Source organism: Mizuhopecten yessoensis, unplaced genomic scaffold (genome assembly GCF_002113885.1).
Source record: "Mizuhopecten yessoensis strain PY_sf001 unplaced genomic scaffold, ASM211388v2 scaffold757, whole genome shotgun sequence".
NCBI lineage: Eukaryota > Metazoa > Mollusca > Bivalvia > Pectinida > Pectinidae > Mizuhopecten > Mizuhopecten yessoensis.
Window position 1 is genome coordinate 411,280 of NW_018403706.1, and position 19,042 is coordinate 430,321.

Sequence of the window (19,042 nt, forward strand, 5' to 3'; positions counted from 1 at the left end):
CCTTAGTCACTACACTATCACTTATATAACGTGGTGTTGAGAGTCTGACCTTAGTCACTACACTATTACATTTATAATGTGGTGTTGAGAGTCTGACCTTAGTCACTACACTATTACATTTATAATGTGGTGTTGAGAGTCTGACCTTAGTCACTACACTATTACATTTATAATGTGGTGTTGAGAGTCTGACCTTAGTCACTACACTATCACATTCATAATGTGGTGTTGAGAGTCTGACCTTAGTCACTACACTATCACGTTTATAATGTGATGTCGAAAGTCTGACCTTAGTCACTACACTATCACTTTTATAATGTGGTGTTGAGAGTCTGACCTTAGTCACTACACTATTACATTTATAATGTGGTGTTGAGAGTCTGACCTTAGTCACTACACTATCACATTTATAATGTAGTGTGGAGAGTCTGACCTTAGTCACTACACTATCACGTTTATAATGTGGTCTTGAGAGTCTGACCTTAGTCACTACACTATCACGTATATAACGTCGTGTTGAGAGTCTGACCTTAGTCACTACACTATCACGTTTATAATGTGGTGTTGAGAGTCTGAACTTAGTCACTACACTATCACGTATATAACGTGGTGTTAACAGTCTGACCTTAGTCACTACACTATCACATTCATAATGTGGTGTTGAGAGTCTGACCTTAGTCACTACACTATCACGTTTATAATGTGATGTTGAAAGTCTGACCTTAGTCACTACACTATCACGTTTATAATGTGGTGTTGAGAGTCTGACCTTAGTCACTACACTATCACGTTTATAATTACTATTTTGTAGTTTAACCAGTTATATATGTTATCGATAATACATTTGCTAAAAATAAAATGAAATAATTGTTGTAATTATTTATTCCTTCATTACAAAGTTCACCAATTAACTGTTTACTCGGTCAGACACCAATTAACTGTTTACTCGGTCAGACACCAATTAACTGGTTACTTGGTCAGACACCAATTTACTGGTTAATCGGTCAGACACCAATTAACTGGTTACTCGGTCAGACACCAATAACTGGTTACTCGGTCAGACACCAATTAACTGGTTACTCGGTCAGACACCAATTAAATGGTAACTCGGTCAGACACCAATTAACTGATTACTCGGTCAGACACCAATTAACTGGTTACTCGGTTAGACACCAATTAACTGATTACTCGATCAGACACCAATTAACTGGTTACTCGGTCAGACACCAATTAACTGATTACTCGGTCAGACACCAATTAACTGGTTACTTGGTCATAAGATTTGACTGCTTTGACCACCCTGCTAATTACATAAAATTATCTCAATTTGGAGCTTTGTGATTTCTCTACATCACAGGGGTACAAATTATTTATAGCATAACATGGATTTTCTGTACATAGTCAAGAAAAAACTAGAAACCCTTACCATGCTCGTTCAAAGTGGCCCGCCTTCATATTGATTTTGAATGCAATCACAAAATATTTCAATTCTGGCATAGTTCTTGTTTGAGACTTTCTGAAAGATGAGAAGCAAAATGAATCAAGATTAAATACCACCAATAGGTTCTCACAAGTCTTAGGATATTTTTACTGGAGAAATCCAGCAATACTGTTCTTATTTTCATAAGTAACGACATATACCGTGGTAATTGTGAGTACTGATGAAGCCAGCAACCTTGTACGCCATCTTTGTTTCCCTGTATGGAATTAGTCATCCAATTGTTGGCAGAAGACATATTTGCTTAGGCATTTGAATATCACACAACAACATCACTTTGAACAGATGATAATATTAGCCTCGGGTTTACGTAAGAGCATATCTCTGTCTTAACTCATTCACCCGTGAAATTTTATAATGAACTCTTCCAAACTTTGGATTGGAAGAGTTCAAATGTGTCTTCAGGGGTGAATGAGTTAACCATGAAGTACCAAACAGAGGTGTGTCAATAACATCACATAGCAGAATCTAAACATTTAAGTGGTGAACAGTTTGCAGTAAATGCAAGTCGAAACTCTGACGTTAAATTCCATAGTTTTCATTGAAAACTACCACTTACTATATGACCAATATTTCTTTTAGATGTATTAAATAATTTACGGCAGAGCGTTTATCCCACATTTCATTTAAACAAGAGGCCCAGAGGGCCTGTATCGCTCACCTGAATGTGTTTAAAATAATTGGTATGAAGTAAAGATATAGCACTCAATGGTAGGTGCTGTAAGTACATATGAAATTTCAGAAAGATCCATCCAGTACTTGAGATATAGCGAGAACAAACTTCAAACAGAGCCCCAACCCTATGCCCCTAGGAGGGTCATACCCACTATTTATACAAAATTAAGTAAGTCCCCTTGGCCCAAGGATGCTCCAGACTAAATAAGGATAAAATCCCTTAATCCCGATGGTCGAGGAAGGATTTTAAAGGTTTTACCCCTTTTTCTCCTATTGGGCCCCGCCCTTCTGCCGCCGGGAGACCACACCCACTGCTTATACAAAATTGAGTCCCCTTGGCCCAAGGATGCTCCACAAAAAATATGGACCAAATCCTTTCATTCAGACAGAATAAGAAGGATTTTAAAGAATAATTTGCTATGTTTCCCCTATTGGGCCCGCCCCTAAGGCCCCTGGGGGGCCAGACCCACAGTTTATACAAAATTGGTTCCTCTTCACCCAAGGATGTTCAGACCAAATATGGAACAAATCCTTTCATTCCTACAGAAGAACAAGGACTTTAAAGAATTTGCTATATTTCCCCTACTTGGCCCCGCCCATCAGCCCCCAGGGGGGCCACACCTACCATTTATACAAAATTGGTTACCCTTTACCAAAGGATGACCCACACCAAATATGGACCAAACCTTTTCATTTCTTCAGAAGAAGAAGGATTTTAAAGAATAGTTTGCTATGTTTCCCCTATTGGGCCTCGCCCCTCAGGCCCCTGGGGGGCCAGACCTACAGTTTATACAAAATTGGTTCCTCTTCCTCAAGGTTGCTTCAGACCAAATATGGAACAAATCCTTTCATTCCTACAGAAGGAGAAAGATTTTAAAGAATTTGCTATATTTCCCCTATTAGGCCCACCGCTCAGTCCCAAGGGGGGCCACACCCACCATTTATACAAAATTTGTTCCCCTTCCCCCAACGATGCTTCTGACCATATCTGGTCCAAATCTACTGGGCCGCTAAGGACAAGTAGCGTTTTAAAGGAAAAGTTGACGGACGACGGACGCTGCGTCATGGCATAAGCTCACTTGCCCTTTGGGCAGGTGAGCTAAAAATGCTGATATTGATGCATTAAGATAACTGACAATAAAAATCAAGAAGGAAATTACCTCATTTGAAACCGCTTAAAATCTGCTGTTATAACTTCAAAGACGTCAGATAGCTCTTGCAACACCTGGAAACAAATAATGATGGCATTATATACCAAAGTCAGGTAGGGGAAACAATGACTGATAGCATTATATACCAAAGTCAGGTAGGAGAAACAAAGACTGATGGCATTATATACCAAAGTCAGGTAGGGGAAACAAGACTGATGACATTATATACCAAAGTCAAGAAGGGGAAACAATGACTGATGGCATTATAATTAGCCTCGGGTTTACGTAAGAGCATATCTCTGTCTTAACTCATTCACCCCACCCCTTCCTGACTTTGGTATACAATGCCATCAGTCTATGTTTCACCTACCTGACTTTGGCATATAATGCCATCAGTATTCGTGTGAAGTAGATGTGTATGTCTCAAGTCACTTCATTGATGTGCAGTAGATGTGTATGGCTCAAGTTACTACATTGGTGTGCAGTAGATGTGTATGGCTCAAGACATTATATTGATGTGCAGAAGATGTGTATGGCTCAAGTCACTACATTGGTGTGAAGTAGATGTGTATGTCTCAAGTCACTTCATTGATGTGCAGTAGATGTGTATGTCTCAAGTCACTTCATTGATGTGCAGTAGATGTGTTTGGCTCAAGGCACTATATTGGTGTGTAGTAGGTGTGTATGTCTCAAGTCACTATATTGATGTGCAGAAGATGTGTATGGCTCAAGGCACTATATTGGTGAGTAGTAGATGAGTATGGCTCCAGGCACTACATTGGTGTGAAGTAGATGTGTATGTCTCAAGTCACTATATTGATGTGCAGTAAATGTGTATGGCTCAAGACATTATATTGATGTGCAGAAGATGTGTATGGCTCAAGTTACTACATTGGTGTGCAGTAGATGTGTTTGGCTCAAGGCACTATATTGATGTGCAGTAGATGTGTTTGGCTCAAGGCACTATATTGGTGAGTAGTAGATGAGTATGGCTCCAGGCACTACATTGGTGTGAAGTAGATGTGTATGTCTCAAGTCACTATATTGGTGTGTAGTAGATGTGTATGTCTCAAGTCACTACATTGGTGTGTAGTAGGTGTGTATGTCTCAAGTCACTACATGTAATACATGGAGAGTGGTAGACATATAATACATGTTTACCACTTTCCATGTATTACATGTAGTGACTTGAGCCATACACATCTACTACACACCAATACCAAAGTCAGGTAGGAGAAACATAGACTGATGGCGTTATATACTAAAGTCAGGTAGGAGAAACATAGACTGATGGCATTATATACCAAAGTCAGGTAGGAGAAACATAGACTGATGGCATTATATACCAAAGTCAGGTAGGGGAAACAAAGACTGACCGCATTATATACCAAAGTCAGGTAGGAAAAACAAAGACTGATGGCATTATATACCAAAGTCAGGAAGGGGAAACAAAGACTGATGGCATTATATACCAAAGTCAGGTAGGATAAAACAAAGACTGATGGCATTATATACCAAAGTCAGGTAAACAATGACTGATGGCATTATATACCAAAGTCAGGTAGGAGAAACAATGACTGATGGCATTATATACCAAAGTCAGGTAGGGGAAACAAAGACTGATCGCATTATATACCAAAGTCAGGTAGGGGTAACAAAGACTGAAGGCATTATATACCAAAGTCAGGTAGGAGAAACAATGACTGATATCATTATATACCAAAGTCAGGTAAACAATGACTGATGGCATTATATACCAAAGTCAGGTAGGAGAAACAATGACTGATATCATTATATACCAAAGTCAGGTAAACAATGACTGATGGCATTATATACCAAAGTCAGGTAGGGGAAACAAAGACTGATGGCATTATATACCAAAGTCAGGTAAACAATGAATGATGGCATTATATACCAAAGTCAGGTAAACAATGAGTGATGGCATTATATACCAAAGTCAGGCAGGGGAAACAAAGACTGATGGCATTATATACCAAAGTCAGGTAAACAATGAATGATGGCATTATATACTAATATGCGAATGTAGGAGTGGGTGGGTGGATATTTCAAAGGATTTAGTTGTAGGTGAACATATTACAGTGGAGCAGAAATGTCCACTATACAATTCACTTGTTTGAAATCCAAGAAGGGAGATAAAAAATAGAAGGAAGTGATTAATGAAGAGATGTGTGTGAGTGTGTGTAAGGGGAAGCAAGGATGGACAGATGGACAAACAAAATCTGACAAGTGATTCTAGTGTTACACCACCAGCCCACCCCAGCACATCACTTTGTTGCAGGGGATATCAAGAAGATGTTGCAATTTACCTGAAACTAAAATACACTCTTCCAAGTTAAACTACATACCTCCTGAGGACCTTTGACTGCATCAATTGTTTCAAATATGTCCTGAATACTATCTTTCTCAAGGTCTTTTGTAGCCATGAAGACGTCTTAAACAAATAAAATGCAATGATAAACATAAACATCTATGTTAACCCGACCTACTTTCTATAAATTCTTTGTTAAGTAACCTTGGATCACTCAAAAAAGTGCCTTGAGCCATACACATCTACTGCACACCAATATAGTGCCTTGAGCCATACACATCTACTGCACACCAATATAGTGTCTTGAGCCAAACACATCTACTGCACACCAATATAGTGCCTTGAGCCAAACACATCTACTGCACATCAATGTAGTGACTTGAGACATACACATCTACTTCACACCAATGTAGTGCCTGGAGCCATACACATCTACTACACACCAATATAGTGCCTTGAGTCATACACATCTACTGCACACCAATATAGTGACTTGAGACATACACATCTACTGCACACCAATGTAGTAACTTGAGCCATACACATCTTCTGCACATCAATATAGTGCCTTGAGCCATACACATCTACTGCACATCAATGTAGTGACTTGAGCCATACACATTTACTGCACATCAATATAGTGACTTGAGACATACACATCTACTGCACACCAATATAGTGACTTGAGACATAAACATCTACTACACACCAATATAGTGACTTGAGACATACACATCTACTACACACCAATGTAGTGCCTGGAGACATATCCATCTACTGCACACCAATGTAGTGACTTGAGCCATACACATCTACTGCACATCAATATAGTGACTTGAGACATACACATCTACTACACACCAATATAGTGACTTGAGACATACACATCTACTACACACCAATATAGTGACTTGAGACATACACATCTACTGCACACCAATGTAGTGACTTGAGACATACACATCTACTGCACACCAATATAGTGACTTGAGACATACACATCTACTACACACCAATATAGTGACTTGAGACATACACATCTACTACACACCAATATAGTGACTTGAGACATACACATCTACTGCACACCAATGTAGTGACTTGAGACATACACATCTACTGCACACCAATGTAGTGACTTGAGACATACACATCTACTACACACCAATATAGTGACTTGAGACATACACATCTACTACACACCAATATAGTGACTTGAGACATACACATCTACTGCACACCAATGTAGTGACTTGAGACATACACATCTACTGCACACCAATATAGTGACTTGAGACATACACATCTACTACACACCAATATAGTGACTTGAGACATACACATCTACTACACACCAATGTAGTGACTTGAGTCATACACATCTACTGCACACCAATATAGTGACTTGAGACATACACATCTACTGCACACCAATGTAGTGACTTGAGACATACACATCTACTGCACACCAATATAGTGCCTAGAGCCATAGACTGCAGTCTGTTCTCATGGTGTTAATACAGGTGTCAGCCAGACATCAGATAAATAGAATTTACTAGAATAAATAGTTAACTGCCATATCATTAAGTACCTGAACCGATATCCTGTGAGGGTGTTAATCATTTTGTGCACATATTTATTATTTAACGATGATGTATAACATTGATATTTTAGGGGAAATGTTCATTCACTGGAAACCATATTTGGGCAAAGCTATAATAACTCATTATACCCTGAAATTTCATAATGAACTATTCCAACCTGTGAAGGAGTAAAGTGGAAATCATATAGTGGATTCTCAACCATCTTTAAAGATATTCAAACTGTATTATATTATGATTGTTAATTTCATTATCAATCATCATTATGATAACATAGACTTTACATTTTCTTCTTTTTAGAATGATCCTTTATCTTAAACATTCCATAAAATTAATGTAGCCCAATAGAGTATGGCAGATTGATATGCCTAAACGATATGTATGTTACATATAAAGTCTGTGCTATAGTCATATTCTTAAAACTGATGGTTATATGTTTTAAATGTTGAGAAGTTTTATATCTTATTAATTTTGTCATCTTTATCAAACTTCTTTTTCTTTCTTTCTATCTATCATCTACTAATTGCAAATTAGCAAAGCTGGAGCTGTATGCCATCTCACCTGATCGCAACATAATGACTCCACTCATTAACTCATTTACCCCTGAAATTTCATAATGAACTATTCCATCTTTGAATTGGAAGAGTTCAAATGTGGCTTCAGGGGTGATTGAGTTAAATTCTCAAACAATTGATCGGGACCCTTCGAGTTGGGAGTTTTACTGTAAATTGTTGTTTATCAATTTAATCAACTTTGAACTTAGCTTTAGTCTTCATGTATTACATGTTTACCACTTTCCTTGAATTACATGTTTACCACTTTCCTTGTATTACATGTTTACCACTTTCCATGTATTACATGTCTACCACTCTCCATCAAAGCTGAATGGTATCTAAGCATGATAAGATAAGTTGCGGAAACCAACCTGTTGACAAAGGGAGGGACACTCCCCAATTCAACTATATGCCTCTTCAACATTTTTTACAGGTGTTTATACACCTGAATGTCCAGAATTTTTTACATCAAAATCCACTGTTGTAACATTGTCTGAAATTTTGTCAGTGAAAGGTCTTACCTCTAACCAATTTTGATAAATGGCCGAAATCTTCTTTTATTTTCATTTGTTCCAAGAGCCTGTGCAGAGGAAAGTTTATAGGTTGCAATTTCTGAAATGAAAACAAACAAGAGGCCCAGGGGAATTAATAACTCACTGATTTTGTTTCCAATTTATAACCTGTTGAACACATATATTTATCATAAAATGCAATAGAAACTGTAGCAAGGACTTAATACTCAGGAGCAGGCAAGACACCAAAGACATAAGTGCATCTATTTCTTTATGCTCATTAATCTTGACTGTTTCCTTATTAGGGAAGTCCCCAGAGATTAGGCCAGACTTGGGACTAATCCTACTAGCAAGTTATCCGGTGAATGGTAGCATGAGTGCTTTCCTTTCTTCAAGTTGGAATCACATCTGCTTTCATGTTTTGACTAAGGGACTACGCTAAACCTCCGGTCAGTTCGAATCAGTGGATAGTTCGAACACATATTTTTTCCAATAAAAACAATAATTTTCTAGCTAGTGATAGTTCAAACTATGAGTGTTTATAATTGACCTTGTTTCAGATAGTCCAAACTTTTCAAATGAAGAACGTAAGGTAAGATTTTTTTTCGGCAAACTCCATTGAAAGCTCACGGCGATCGGCCCTGGAACAATGCCAATACTTTGATCAACAGACACGTTTAGGGTAATGGGTTGTATGTGTGAGCATTGCAGTACAGCCGTGACAGACAAACCATAAATATATGTCACAGATTTTAGCGTTGATTCATTTTTTTACATTGTTTGAAAAATGCATCGGGCACGGGACAGCCTATTGCAACTTAATGCCCCGTCAATGTATAAATAACATGCGATCAGTACGAACTGATGTCACGCTGTATGGCAAACTAAGAAATCGACCATGTATTGTCATTTGATTATTTATTGCCAATCAAGGTATTACCTGTAAACGTGTGCCCTCACACCAGGTAGGGCAGGCCACGTGGGATGTCGCGGTAGGGATCGGCCGCGGTTATTGTGAGTGACGTGATTAGCATTCATGTCCAGTCCAAACAATCCAATTAGCGATGGGTAATTTTGAAGGTGTCAAATAAGTTTGGTAGATATTAGGACTATTACTTATAATTCAAAAGCAGACATGTTGATGTTCTGACCTCATTTTACTAACATATATACCTATATTTACACTAGGGCTTTCGTAAACGCAACAGGTTATGTAGACTATATGTTTTCAATTTATTAAACGGACCATTCATTATGAAATAATATATACAAAAGTTTCTGATTCAAATCAAACATATAACCAAGCAGAGACTCAATATTTAGGTCTCTGATACAAGGTAGTCTAACTTTTGTGTCACAACAGTAACATGTACTGTTTTGGGGCCTACACAATGGCCTCTGCTTCGCCATAAAGATCATAATTATCAGGAAATGAAGAAAGTTTAATGATCAATGAATTAAATAATATACTATCATTTTACCCATTTATGAATGTGCCATTGTTCTATGCCAGGCTGTCGTTGTTATGTATCGACCTTACATTGGATATGTCGGGTATATGTTTGTGCCTTGATTGACACTGTCGAAATTTTTGACGATAGTTCAAACTCACGCTTATTTTCTGTAGCATCATTTCGTATCATTCGAACAGGTTCATCAATATTTATTTAATTTTTGTTTGAACTGACCGAAGGTTTACCGTAAGTCCCTAGGGGCAGTGCAGGACCAGGAGCCAATCTTGTTAGCATGGATGTAGGCATCACTTAATGTCCACTATACATGTACGAGGCTATATGGTGGGGATCTAAATCATTAACAAGGAGTACAGCTTTACCTCCAGTTCTATGGACTGCCCCATTTTCACTTATACAAAAAAAGGATAAGCTTGACCTAGTAATGTTTCAGACCAAATATGGTAACAATCCATGCAGTTTTCTTCTATATTGGGCAACATATGCCTTGCCCCTCTAGGGATCCAACAAACTTCATTAATACAAATTATGATCACCTTGCCCAAGTTATGTTTCAGACCAAATGTGGTAGCAATTTGTGTATTCCTTAAGGAGAAGTAGTCTTTTAAGAAATAAAATTCACAGATTTTCATTTAATGGGACCCCCCATAAGCCCCCCACCCTTCCTGCCCCAAGGAGGGATGAGTCGGACCCTTTTCTAGTCCCAAAAATACAACACAGTGAATTCGGTCGAAAACTGATCAGTGATTGGAAGGAGTTAAGTTCAAAGAAAAAAGTGACGGATGATGGACCCTGTGGCATGGGACGATGGACCCTGTGGCACGGGATGATGGACCCTGTGGCACGGGATGATGCACCCTGTGGCACGGGATGATGGACCCTGTGGCATGGGATGATGGACCCTGTGGCACGGGATGATGGACCCTGTGGCACGGGAGGACGGACCCTGTGGCACGGGACGATGGACCCTGTGGCACGGGATGATGGACCCTGTGGCACAGGATGATGGACCCTGTGGCACGGGATGTTGAACCCTGTGGCACAGGATGATGGACCCTGTGGCACGGGATGATGGACCCTGTCGCATGGGATGATGGACACTGTGGCATGGGAAGATGGACCCTGTGGCACGGGATGATGGACCCTGTGGCACGGGATGATGGACCCTGTGGCACAGGATGACGGACCCTGTGGCAAGGGATGATGGACACTGTGGCAAGGGATGATGGACACTGTGGCACGGGATGATGGACCCTGTGGCACGGGATGACGGACCCTGTGGCACGGGATGATGGACCCTGTGTGAAGGGATGATGGACACTGTGGCAAGGTATGATGGACACTGTGGCCCGGGATGATGGACCCTGTGGCACGGGATGATGAACCCTGTGGCACAGGATGACGGACCCTGCGGCAAGGGATGATGGACACTGTGGCACGGGATGATGGACCCTGTGTGAAGGGATGATGGACACTGTGGCAAGGGATGATGGACCCTGTGGCACAGGATGATGAACCCTTGCCAATAATTTTATTAGTACTTTGTAACAAGTGTATTGGTCAATTTCCTTGCCAATAATTTTATTAGTACTTTGTAACAAGTGTATTGGTCGATCTCCTTGACAATAATTTGATTAGTAAACCACTCTTCACACTTTTTGTCAATATACACATCCAGATAAAAATACTTCCATACTTACATGTGGAACAACTCTTTCATAGATTTCCAGGATGTTTTCTAAAGTTTCGTATTTTAAGAAAACAACTATAAATGAGCGGCTGCAAATAAAAAGAAAAACATTACCATCATAGAAACAAATTAATAAGAGGAATATAATTGGCTCTATTTCAACTTTTTGTAGAAGTACAATGTAATAGCATGTTTTTAAAGTAAAGTTTACAGAAACTCTCATCACCCATGTTTTCTTTGGTGTCTTAAGAACCATACTGACTAGTACACAGGTGCTGGACACACTTGTATGATGTGTATAAACTATATGATAGTATAATGTATGAACACATCATATTAGTGTGTCAAGCACCTGTCGACTAGCAGTTAATGAAAACCATTAACAGTTGATGAGACCTGGAGTTTACTGAACAGTATAACCTATCACTGTGAGCACAGCTATTAAGGAGGAGTTATCACCTCTGCCTTTGACCTTGACCTTGAGTGTCAGGACATATTTTTGATAAAAGCTTTCATCTCATTATCCCTCACACTTGACTTCATGATCCATATAAATATGACAGAATTATCCATTGGAAATATATTTTACATGTATAGATTGTAACAAAGATACTTTGATATGGCAATTGAATTTTTATCCGACATTTGACCTTTTAAACTAAAAACCCTCAGGTTTCTCCAGGAACAAATTGGTCATCCTGCGCTGTTTGAAGGTCCTACATGGACTCCCACACTGGTATAGACTCCCAACCTAGTAAACTAGTTTGTTGTCAGTCAAAAACACCCTGCTTAAAGGCAAGATAGGAATCACAACAACTTACAAAGACCTTGACCTTTGGACCCAGATTCACTTCTCACCCATGGGAACCATCCCCTGAAGTTTTAAGAACCTTCGAGGAAATCAGGTTTTGAAAAGAAAAAGTCACACAGGATCATTCATTGTACCTCACAGTTTCACCTTTTGACCAAAAATTAAAGTTTTATTCTTCACCGAGACAATTAACATCTTTGGTTTGTTATTGCTTGAAGTCCTATTAACAGCTATAGTCATTTAAGGAAGAGCCAGGTTTGGTTGAAGAGGAAAAGCTTAGTACCCCCTAAAAACAAAACTCAGCCAGTACCTGACGACTGCCCCTAGGAAGGCCTTAAACCTGTGACCACTTCATGCCTTAACCACTCAGCCACCACGACCCATTCATGATCATAGAAAGTCAGACGTCTCACCCAGTAATGGAGGGCTGGTGATCATAGACAGTCAGACCCCTTAACCACTCAGCCACCATAACCCAGTAATGGCGGGATGGTGATCATAGACAGTCAGACCCCTTAACCACTCAGCCACCAGGACCCAGTAGTGGAGGTTAGTGATCATAGACAGTCAGATGCCTTAACCACTCTGCCACCACGACCTTGTAGTGGATGGCTAGTGATCATAGACAGTCAGACGCCTTAACCATTCAGCCACCACGACCCAGTAGTGGAGGGCTAGTGATCATAGACAGTCAGACGCCTTAACCACTCAGCCACCACGACCCATTTATGAAGGGCTAGTGATCATAGACAGTCAGACACCTTAACCAGTCACCCACCCTGACACAGTAGTGGAGGGCTAGTTATAATAGACAGTCAGACGCCTTAACCACTCACCAACCCTGACACAGTAGTGGAGGGCTAGTGAGCATAGACAGTCAGACCCATTAACCCCTCAGCCACCCTGTCACAGTAGTGGAGGGCTAGTGATCATAGACAGTCAAACCCATTAACCACTCAGCCACCCTGTCACAGTAGTTGAGGGCTAGTGAGCATAGACAGTCAGACCTATTAACCACTCAGCCACCCTGTCACAGTAGTGGAGGGCTAGTGATCATAGACAGTCAGACACCTTAACAACTCACAGACAGTCAAGATACCTTAACAACTCACAGACAGTCGGGCGCCTTAACCATTCACCATTCACAACCCAGTGGTGCAGGGCTAGTGATCATAGACGGTTAGATGCCTTAACTACTCAGCCACTGTGGCACCACAATCAATATAATTTTCAACTAGGAACCTGTGAAAGTGTGAAATGGCAAAAGCCCTTCCCTTGGTACACATGGTTGAAGTGTCCCTGTATATGGTATAAGTCCTTCCTTTGATACACATGGTTGAAGTGTCCCTGTGTATGGTATAAGCCCTTCCATTGATACACATGGTTGAAGTGCCCCTGTGTATGGTATAAGCCCTTCCCTGGATACACATGGGTGAAGTGCCCCTGTGTATGGTATAAGCCCTTCCATTGATACACATGGTTGAAGTGCCCCTGTGTATGGTATAGGCCCTTCCCTTGATACACATGGTTGAAGTATCCCTGTGTATGGTATAAGGCCTTCCCTTGATACACATGGTTGAAGTATCCCTGTGTATGGTATAAGCCCTTCCCTTGATACACATGGTTGAAGTGCCCCTGTGTTTGCTTGTTTACTTACTAGTATCTTCTAGATTCATCAACAGTCTCGAAGTAATAGCTCTCTCCTAACGCACGGAATAGTGTGTCCACCCTCAACGCGTACTCAGGACTACGGAATTCAGAATCGCTCTAAAAGAAAACAGCATCACATTTCCCAGTAAGTGATAACAGAGAATAGCACCTGCAGCTAAAGCCTGTTAAGTTGAGGAAGGTTTACATATATGTGTAAGCATTGTGTATCCATCATCGGAGTCAGTTTATGAAAATAACTGATGGCATATACCTATAATTGTTTTTCCTATCATGTTACTTTTGACATTTTCTGATTAATTTTAGTCATTTACTTATGAAAATATTCATTTGAACACGGTACTTTTTTATGTATAGCGATGTAATAGGAAATTCTTGTTGTGACCATTATACCATTTCCCAGGAATTATTGTTTTATGAACAAGTTAATGACCTTCCCTACACCTATCACTCACTCAGACCCTCTGTCTGTCTGTCTGTCTCATTAAGCTTTGGTTAGGTTCGGTGCGTTGGTGTTTTACGTCCTATTAACAGCTATGGTCATTTAAGGATGTGCCAGGATTCGTTGGGGGAGGAAATCCGGCATTCTGGGAAAATACCCACCAACCTACTGCAAGTATACCTGGCTCATAAAGCATTCTGCCCTTAAAAAGGGATATGCTATTTTACTCTTCACATTCTGTTACTAAAGATCTAACTAAAACAGTATTTTGAGTAATATTTTCTTGAAACCATCAATGATATCCAACCTTTTCAGTTGTATCCCGTGCATTATCACATTATAGGGAACCAGACTGATGGTAGAATAACACTCACTCAAGCTAGTGATTATATGTCTCACGCTTGTTTCCTGTTAATTGTCAAAAAAATAGGGAAGGTAAGTAAGAGATTTTAATTTTCTATAAGGTTAATATACTAGGAGTGATCTTGACTTTAAAAGTGCTTCCTTAAAAATTGTCAAAAAAAGTGAAGGGTAGGTACAAAACAACAATTCCACGCGAGTAGATGTGTAGCTTGGTCAGCACTTTTAGTAAGAAAAGTGTTTTGGCTCGAGTTATCGTGTAAACACATATGCCAAAATGCGGAAAGTTGAAACTCGACAGAAAACCTGTAATATATATTGAACATTATTGCTTCTAGCATTACCGTACAAAATTTAAAAGGAATTGATTAAAAAATAAAACAGTTCTTGCATTTACTACACAATGCCCTTATTTGGCAATAAAAGTGGCATAACTTCACCAAAAATACACGTAAACTTATGAAATGCGAACTTGTCCGAGCTATATTGATACCGTATGCAATATGTGTACTAAGTTTGAGTTCAATAAACCCAAGGAAACTCAAGTTATCGCACGGAAACCTTGTTTCGGACGACGCAACCGGCAACGCCAACAAAGTAATAACTATATGTCGCTATCGGTGACACAAAAATTAGGAAAGATAGGGTAATGGCCTAATTCCAATAGTTTTTATTGTGTACTCTGGGATGTGATAAGGTAAGGGAAAAAACAGTGTGAACTAGAACTGTAAGCTAAAGGCTAACAAATACCCCCGCTGCTATATAAACCAGAACTGTAAGTTAAAGGCTTACTAAGGCAAAGCATTGCAAAGCAATCCATAGTCTCCCACAAGTATCAAGTATTTCACACAAAGGGGCATTACTCCATCAAAAAGGGTCGAAATCCCAAATTAAAATGCCGGTGAACCAACTATATAAGATACTGATCATTCATGCAAAAATTCAATGAAATCAACCTGTTCGTTAAGGAGGAGTTGCGCGGACAAGTGTTTCACAAAAAGGGGCATAACTCTATCAAAAAGGGTTGAAATCCCAAATTAAAATGCCGGTGCACAACTACATAAGATACTGATCATTCATGCAAAGTTTCAATGAAATCCACTTGTCAATTAAGGAGGAGTTGCGCGGATATGTATTTCGCAAAAAGGGGGATAATTAAAGTGAAAATGGATGAAAGCACCCTTTCCCTTTAGAAACTGTTTTTAGTGTTTCAGAATGAATCAAGAGCTTTTTAAATTATGGGAAAAACTGGAAATAAGAAAACGTTATCTGAAAAGAGGAATAATTCCATCCCTGATACTTCATTAATAATTATTCAGCAGGAAAGGAATAAAGGTATCTATACTTACTAATAGCATAGCGTCAACGAAGAATCCCACTGAAAACACAACAAAATTCAGATGAACAAGTGCTGTTTGATTGTATTCTGATCTCTTCATCAAGTCATTAACATACAGGACATGGTAGCAGACTGATGAATATAGCTCAAGTTACGTCTAATAATGTCCTAGGCTAACATCTCAGACAAGGGTATGTCCTAGGCTAACATCTCAGACAAGGGTATGTCCTAGGCTAACATCTCAGACAAGGGTATGTCCTAGGCTAACATCTCAGACAAGGGTATGTCCTAGGCTAACATCTCAGACAAGGGTATGTCCTAGGCTAACATCTCAGACAAGGGTATGTCCTAGGCTAACATCTCAGACAAGGGTATGTCCTAGGCTAACATCTCAGACAAGGGTATGTCCTAGGCTAACATCTCAGACCAGGGTATGTCCTAGGCTAACATCTTGGACAAGGGTATGTCCTAGGCTAACATCTCGACCAGACAAGGGTATGTCCTAGGCTAACATCACAGACCAGGGTATGTCTTAGGCTAACATCTCAGACAAGGGTATGTCCTAGGCTAACATCTCGGACAAGACTAGGGTATGTCCTAGGCTAACATCTCAGACAAGGGTATGTCCTAGGCTAACATCTCAGACAAGGGTATGTCCTAGGCTAACATCTCAGACAAGGGTATGTCCTAGGCTAACATCTCAGACAAGGGTATGTCCTAGGCTAACATCTCAGACAAGGGTATGTCCTAGGCTAACATCTCAGACAAGGGTATGTCCTAGGCTAACATCTCAGACAAGGGTATGTCCTAGGCTAACATCTCAGACAAGGGTATGTCCTAGGCTAACATCTCAGACAAGGGTATGTCCTAGGCTAACATCTCAGACAAGGGTATGTCCTAGGCTAACATCTCAGACAAGGGTATGTCCTAGGCTAACATCTCAGACAAGGGTATGTCCTAGGCTAACATCTCAGACAAGGGTATGTCCTAGGCTAACATCTCAGACAAGGGTATGTCCTAGGCTAACATCTCAGACAAGGGTATGTCCTAGGCTAACATCTCAGACAAGGGTATGTCCTAGGATAACATCTCAGACAAGGATATGTCCTAGGCTAACATCTCAGAAAAGGGTATGTCCTAGGCAAACATCACAGACAAGGGTATGTCCTAGGCTAACATCTCAGACAAGGGTATGTCCTAGGCTAACATCTCAGACAAGGGTATGTCCTAGGATAACATCTCAGACAAGGGTATGTCCTAGGATAACATCTCAGACAAGGGTATGTCCTCGGCAAACATCTCAGACAAGGGTATGTCCTAGGCTAACATCTCAGACAAGGGTATGTCCTAGGCTAACATCTCAGACAAGGGTATGTCCTAGGCTAACATCTCAGACAAGGGTATGTCCTAGGCTAACATCTCAGACAAGGGTATGTCCTAGGCTAACATCTCAGACAAGGGTATGTCCTAGGCTAACATCTCAGACAAGGGTATGTCCTAGGCTAACATCTCAGACAAGGGTATGTCCTAGGCTAACATCTCAGACAAGGGTATGTCCTAGGCTAACATCTCAGACAAGGGTATGTCCTAGGCTAACATCTCAGACAAGAGTATGTCTAACATCTAAGACAAGGGTATGTCCTAGGCTAACATCTCAGACAAGTGTATGTCCTCGGCAAACATCTCAGACAAGGGTATGTCCTAGGCTTACATCTTCGACAAGGGTTTGTCCAAGGCTAACATGGTTTTGACCAACGTTATCCATCAAGGCAAATTTAACGGTAAAGGATGATAAAAATCTATGAGGAAATATGGCTACTCAAGAGATGACAAGGAGTAAAATAACATTAACTTGAATTTTGATCAATCACGCCCCTATTTGAATTTGGCAAACACATCAGTAATATTTTTATGAAAACTGTCCAGAAAAAACAGCCACTTGAGTGATGATAAGAACAGCATCAGAAAGAGGAAACTCATAATTATCACTCACATCTTGTATCGAGGGTAGGGTTGCTATAATGTATATTACAAAGTGTTATAATCCCCATCTTCATGTATCGAGGGTAGGGATGGTATGATATATATTACAAAGTGTAATAATCCCCATCTTCATGTATCCAGGGTAGGGATGGTATAATATATATTACAAAGTGTAATAATCCCCATCTTCACGTATCGAGGGTAGGGATGGTATAATATATATTACAAAGTGTAATATTCCCCCACTTCAAGTATCGAGTGTAGGGATGGGATAATATATATTACAAAGGGTAATAATACCCCACATCATGTATCGAGGGAAGGGATGGTATAATATACATTACAAAGTGTAATAATCCCCCACTTCAAGTATCGAGTGTAGGGATGGTATAATATATATTACAAAGTGTAATAATCCTCCACTTCAAGTATCGAGTGTAGGGATGGTATAATATATATTACAAAGGGTAATAATCCCCCACATCATGTATCGAGGGAAGGGATGGTATAATATATATTACAAAGTGTAATAATCCCCCACTTCAGGTATCAGGGGTAGGGATGGTATAATAAATATGTTGTGTCCATTTACCATCAATGTCCAGTCCTCATGACCTGATCAGTTAAATTAGCCATCAACGGAAAAATCTTTATGTCATTTTTGAAAAATATTGGAAATTTACATAATTATATATTTTTAATTTTGATGTCTATAGGTTATTTCTGTGAGTCTCTATAAATACAATTTTAACATTGAATTTCATTCTTCTTCTTCTTTGTTAAATGATAGAAGTTGAGGTAATCAGGATTCAAATAATTTGGCCCATGTAACATATTTCATATAAAGTTACAACTCCTTTTGGTAAGGAATGTCAAGAAAATGTCAAATAACTTACAATCAGACATTTTTATTGACCAGGTTTTTATCTACTTTTCCAGGCGGTTTGAAGCAAAACT

The 19,042-nt window shown here is 39.7% G+C and overlaps 1 protein-coding gene across 1 annotated transcript in view; it reads right to left on the reverse strand.

The window, feature by feature from the left end:
* LOC110452538 (pentatricopeptide repeat domain-containing protein 3, mitochondrial-like) overlaps positions 1-19,042 on the reverse strand; it is a 54,612-nt gene that overhangs the window by 7,826 nt on the left and 27,744 nt on the right. The window contains exons 15-21 of the mRNA XM_021501143.1: positions 16,113-16,141; positions 13,951-14,060; positions 11,493-11,571; positions 8,330-8,420; positions 5,691-5,776; positions 3,334-3,398; positions 1,427-1,516 (exon numbers count right to left, since the gene is read on the reverse strand). Of these exons, the coding sequence (XP_021356818.1) occupies positions 1,427-1,516; positions 3,334-3,398; positions 5,691-5,776; positions 8,330-8,420; positions 11,493-11,571; positions 13,951-14,060; positions 16,113-16,141 (550 nt within the window). The remainder of the gene's footprint in view (positions 1-1,426; positions 1,517-3,333; positions 3,399-5,690; positions 5,777-8,329; positions 8,421-11,492; positions 11,572-13,950; positions 14,061-16,112; positions 16,142-19,042) is intronic.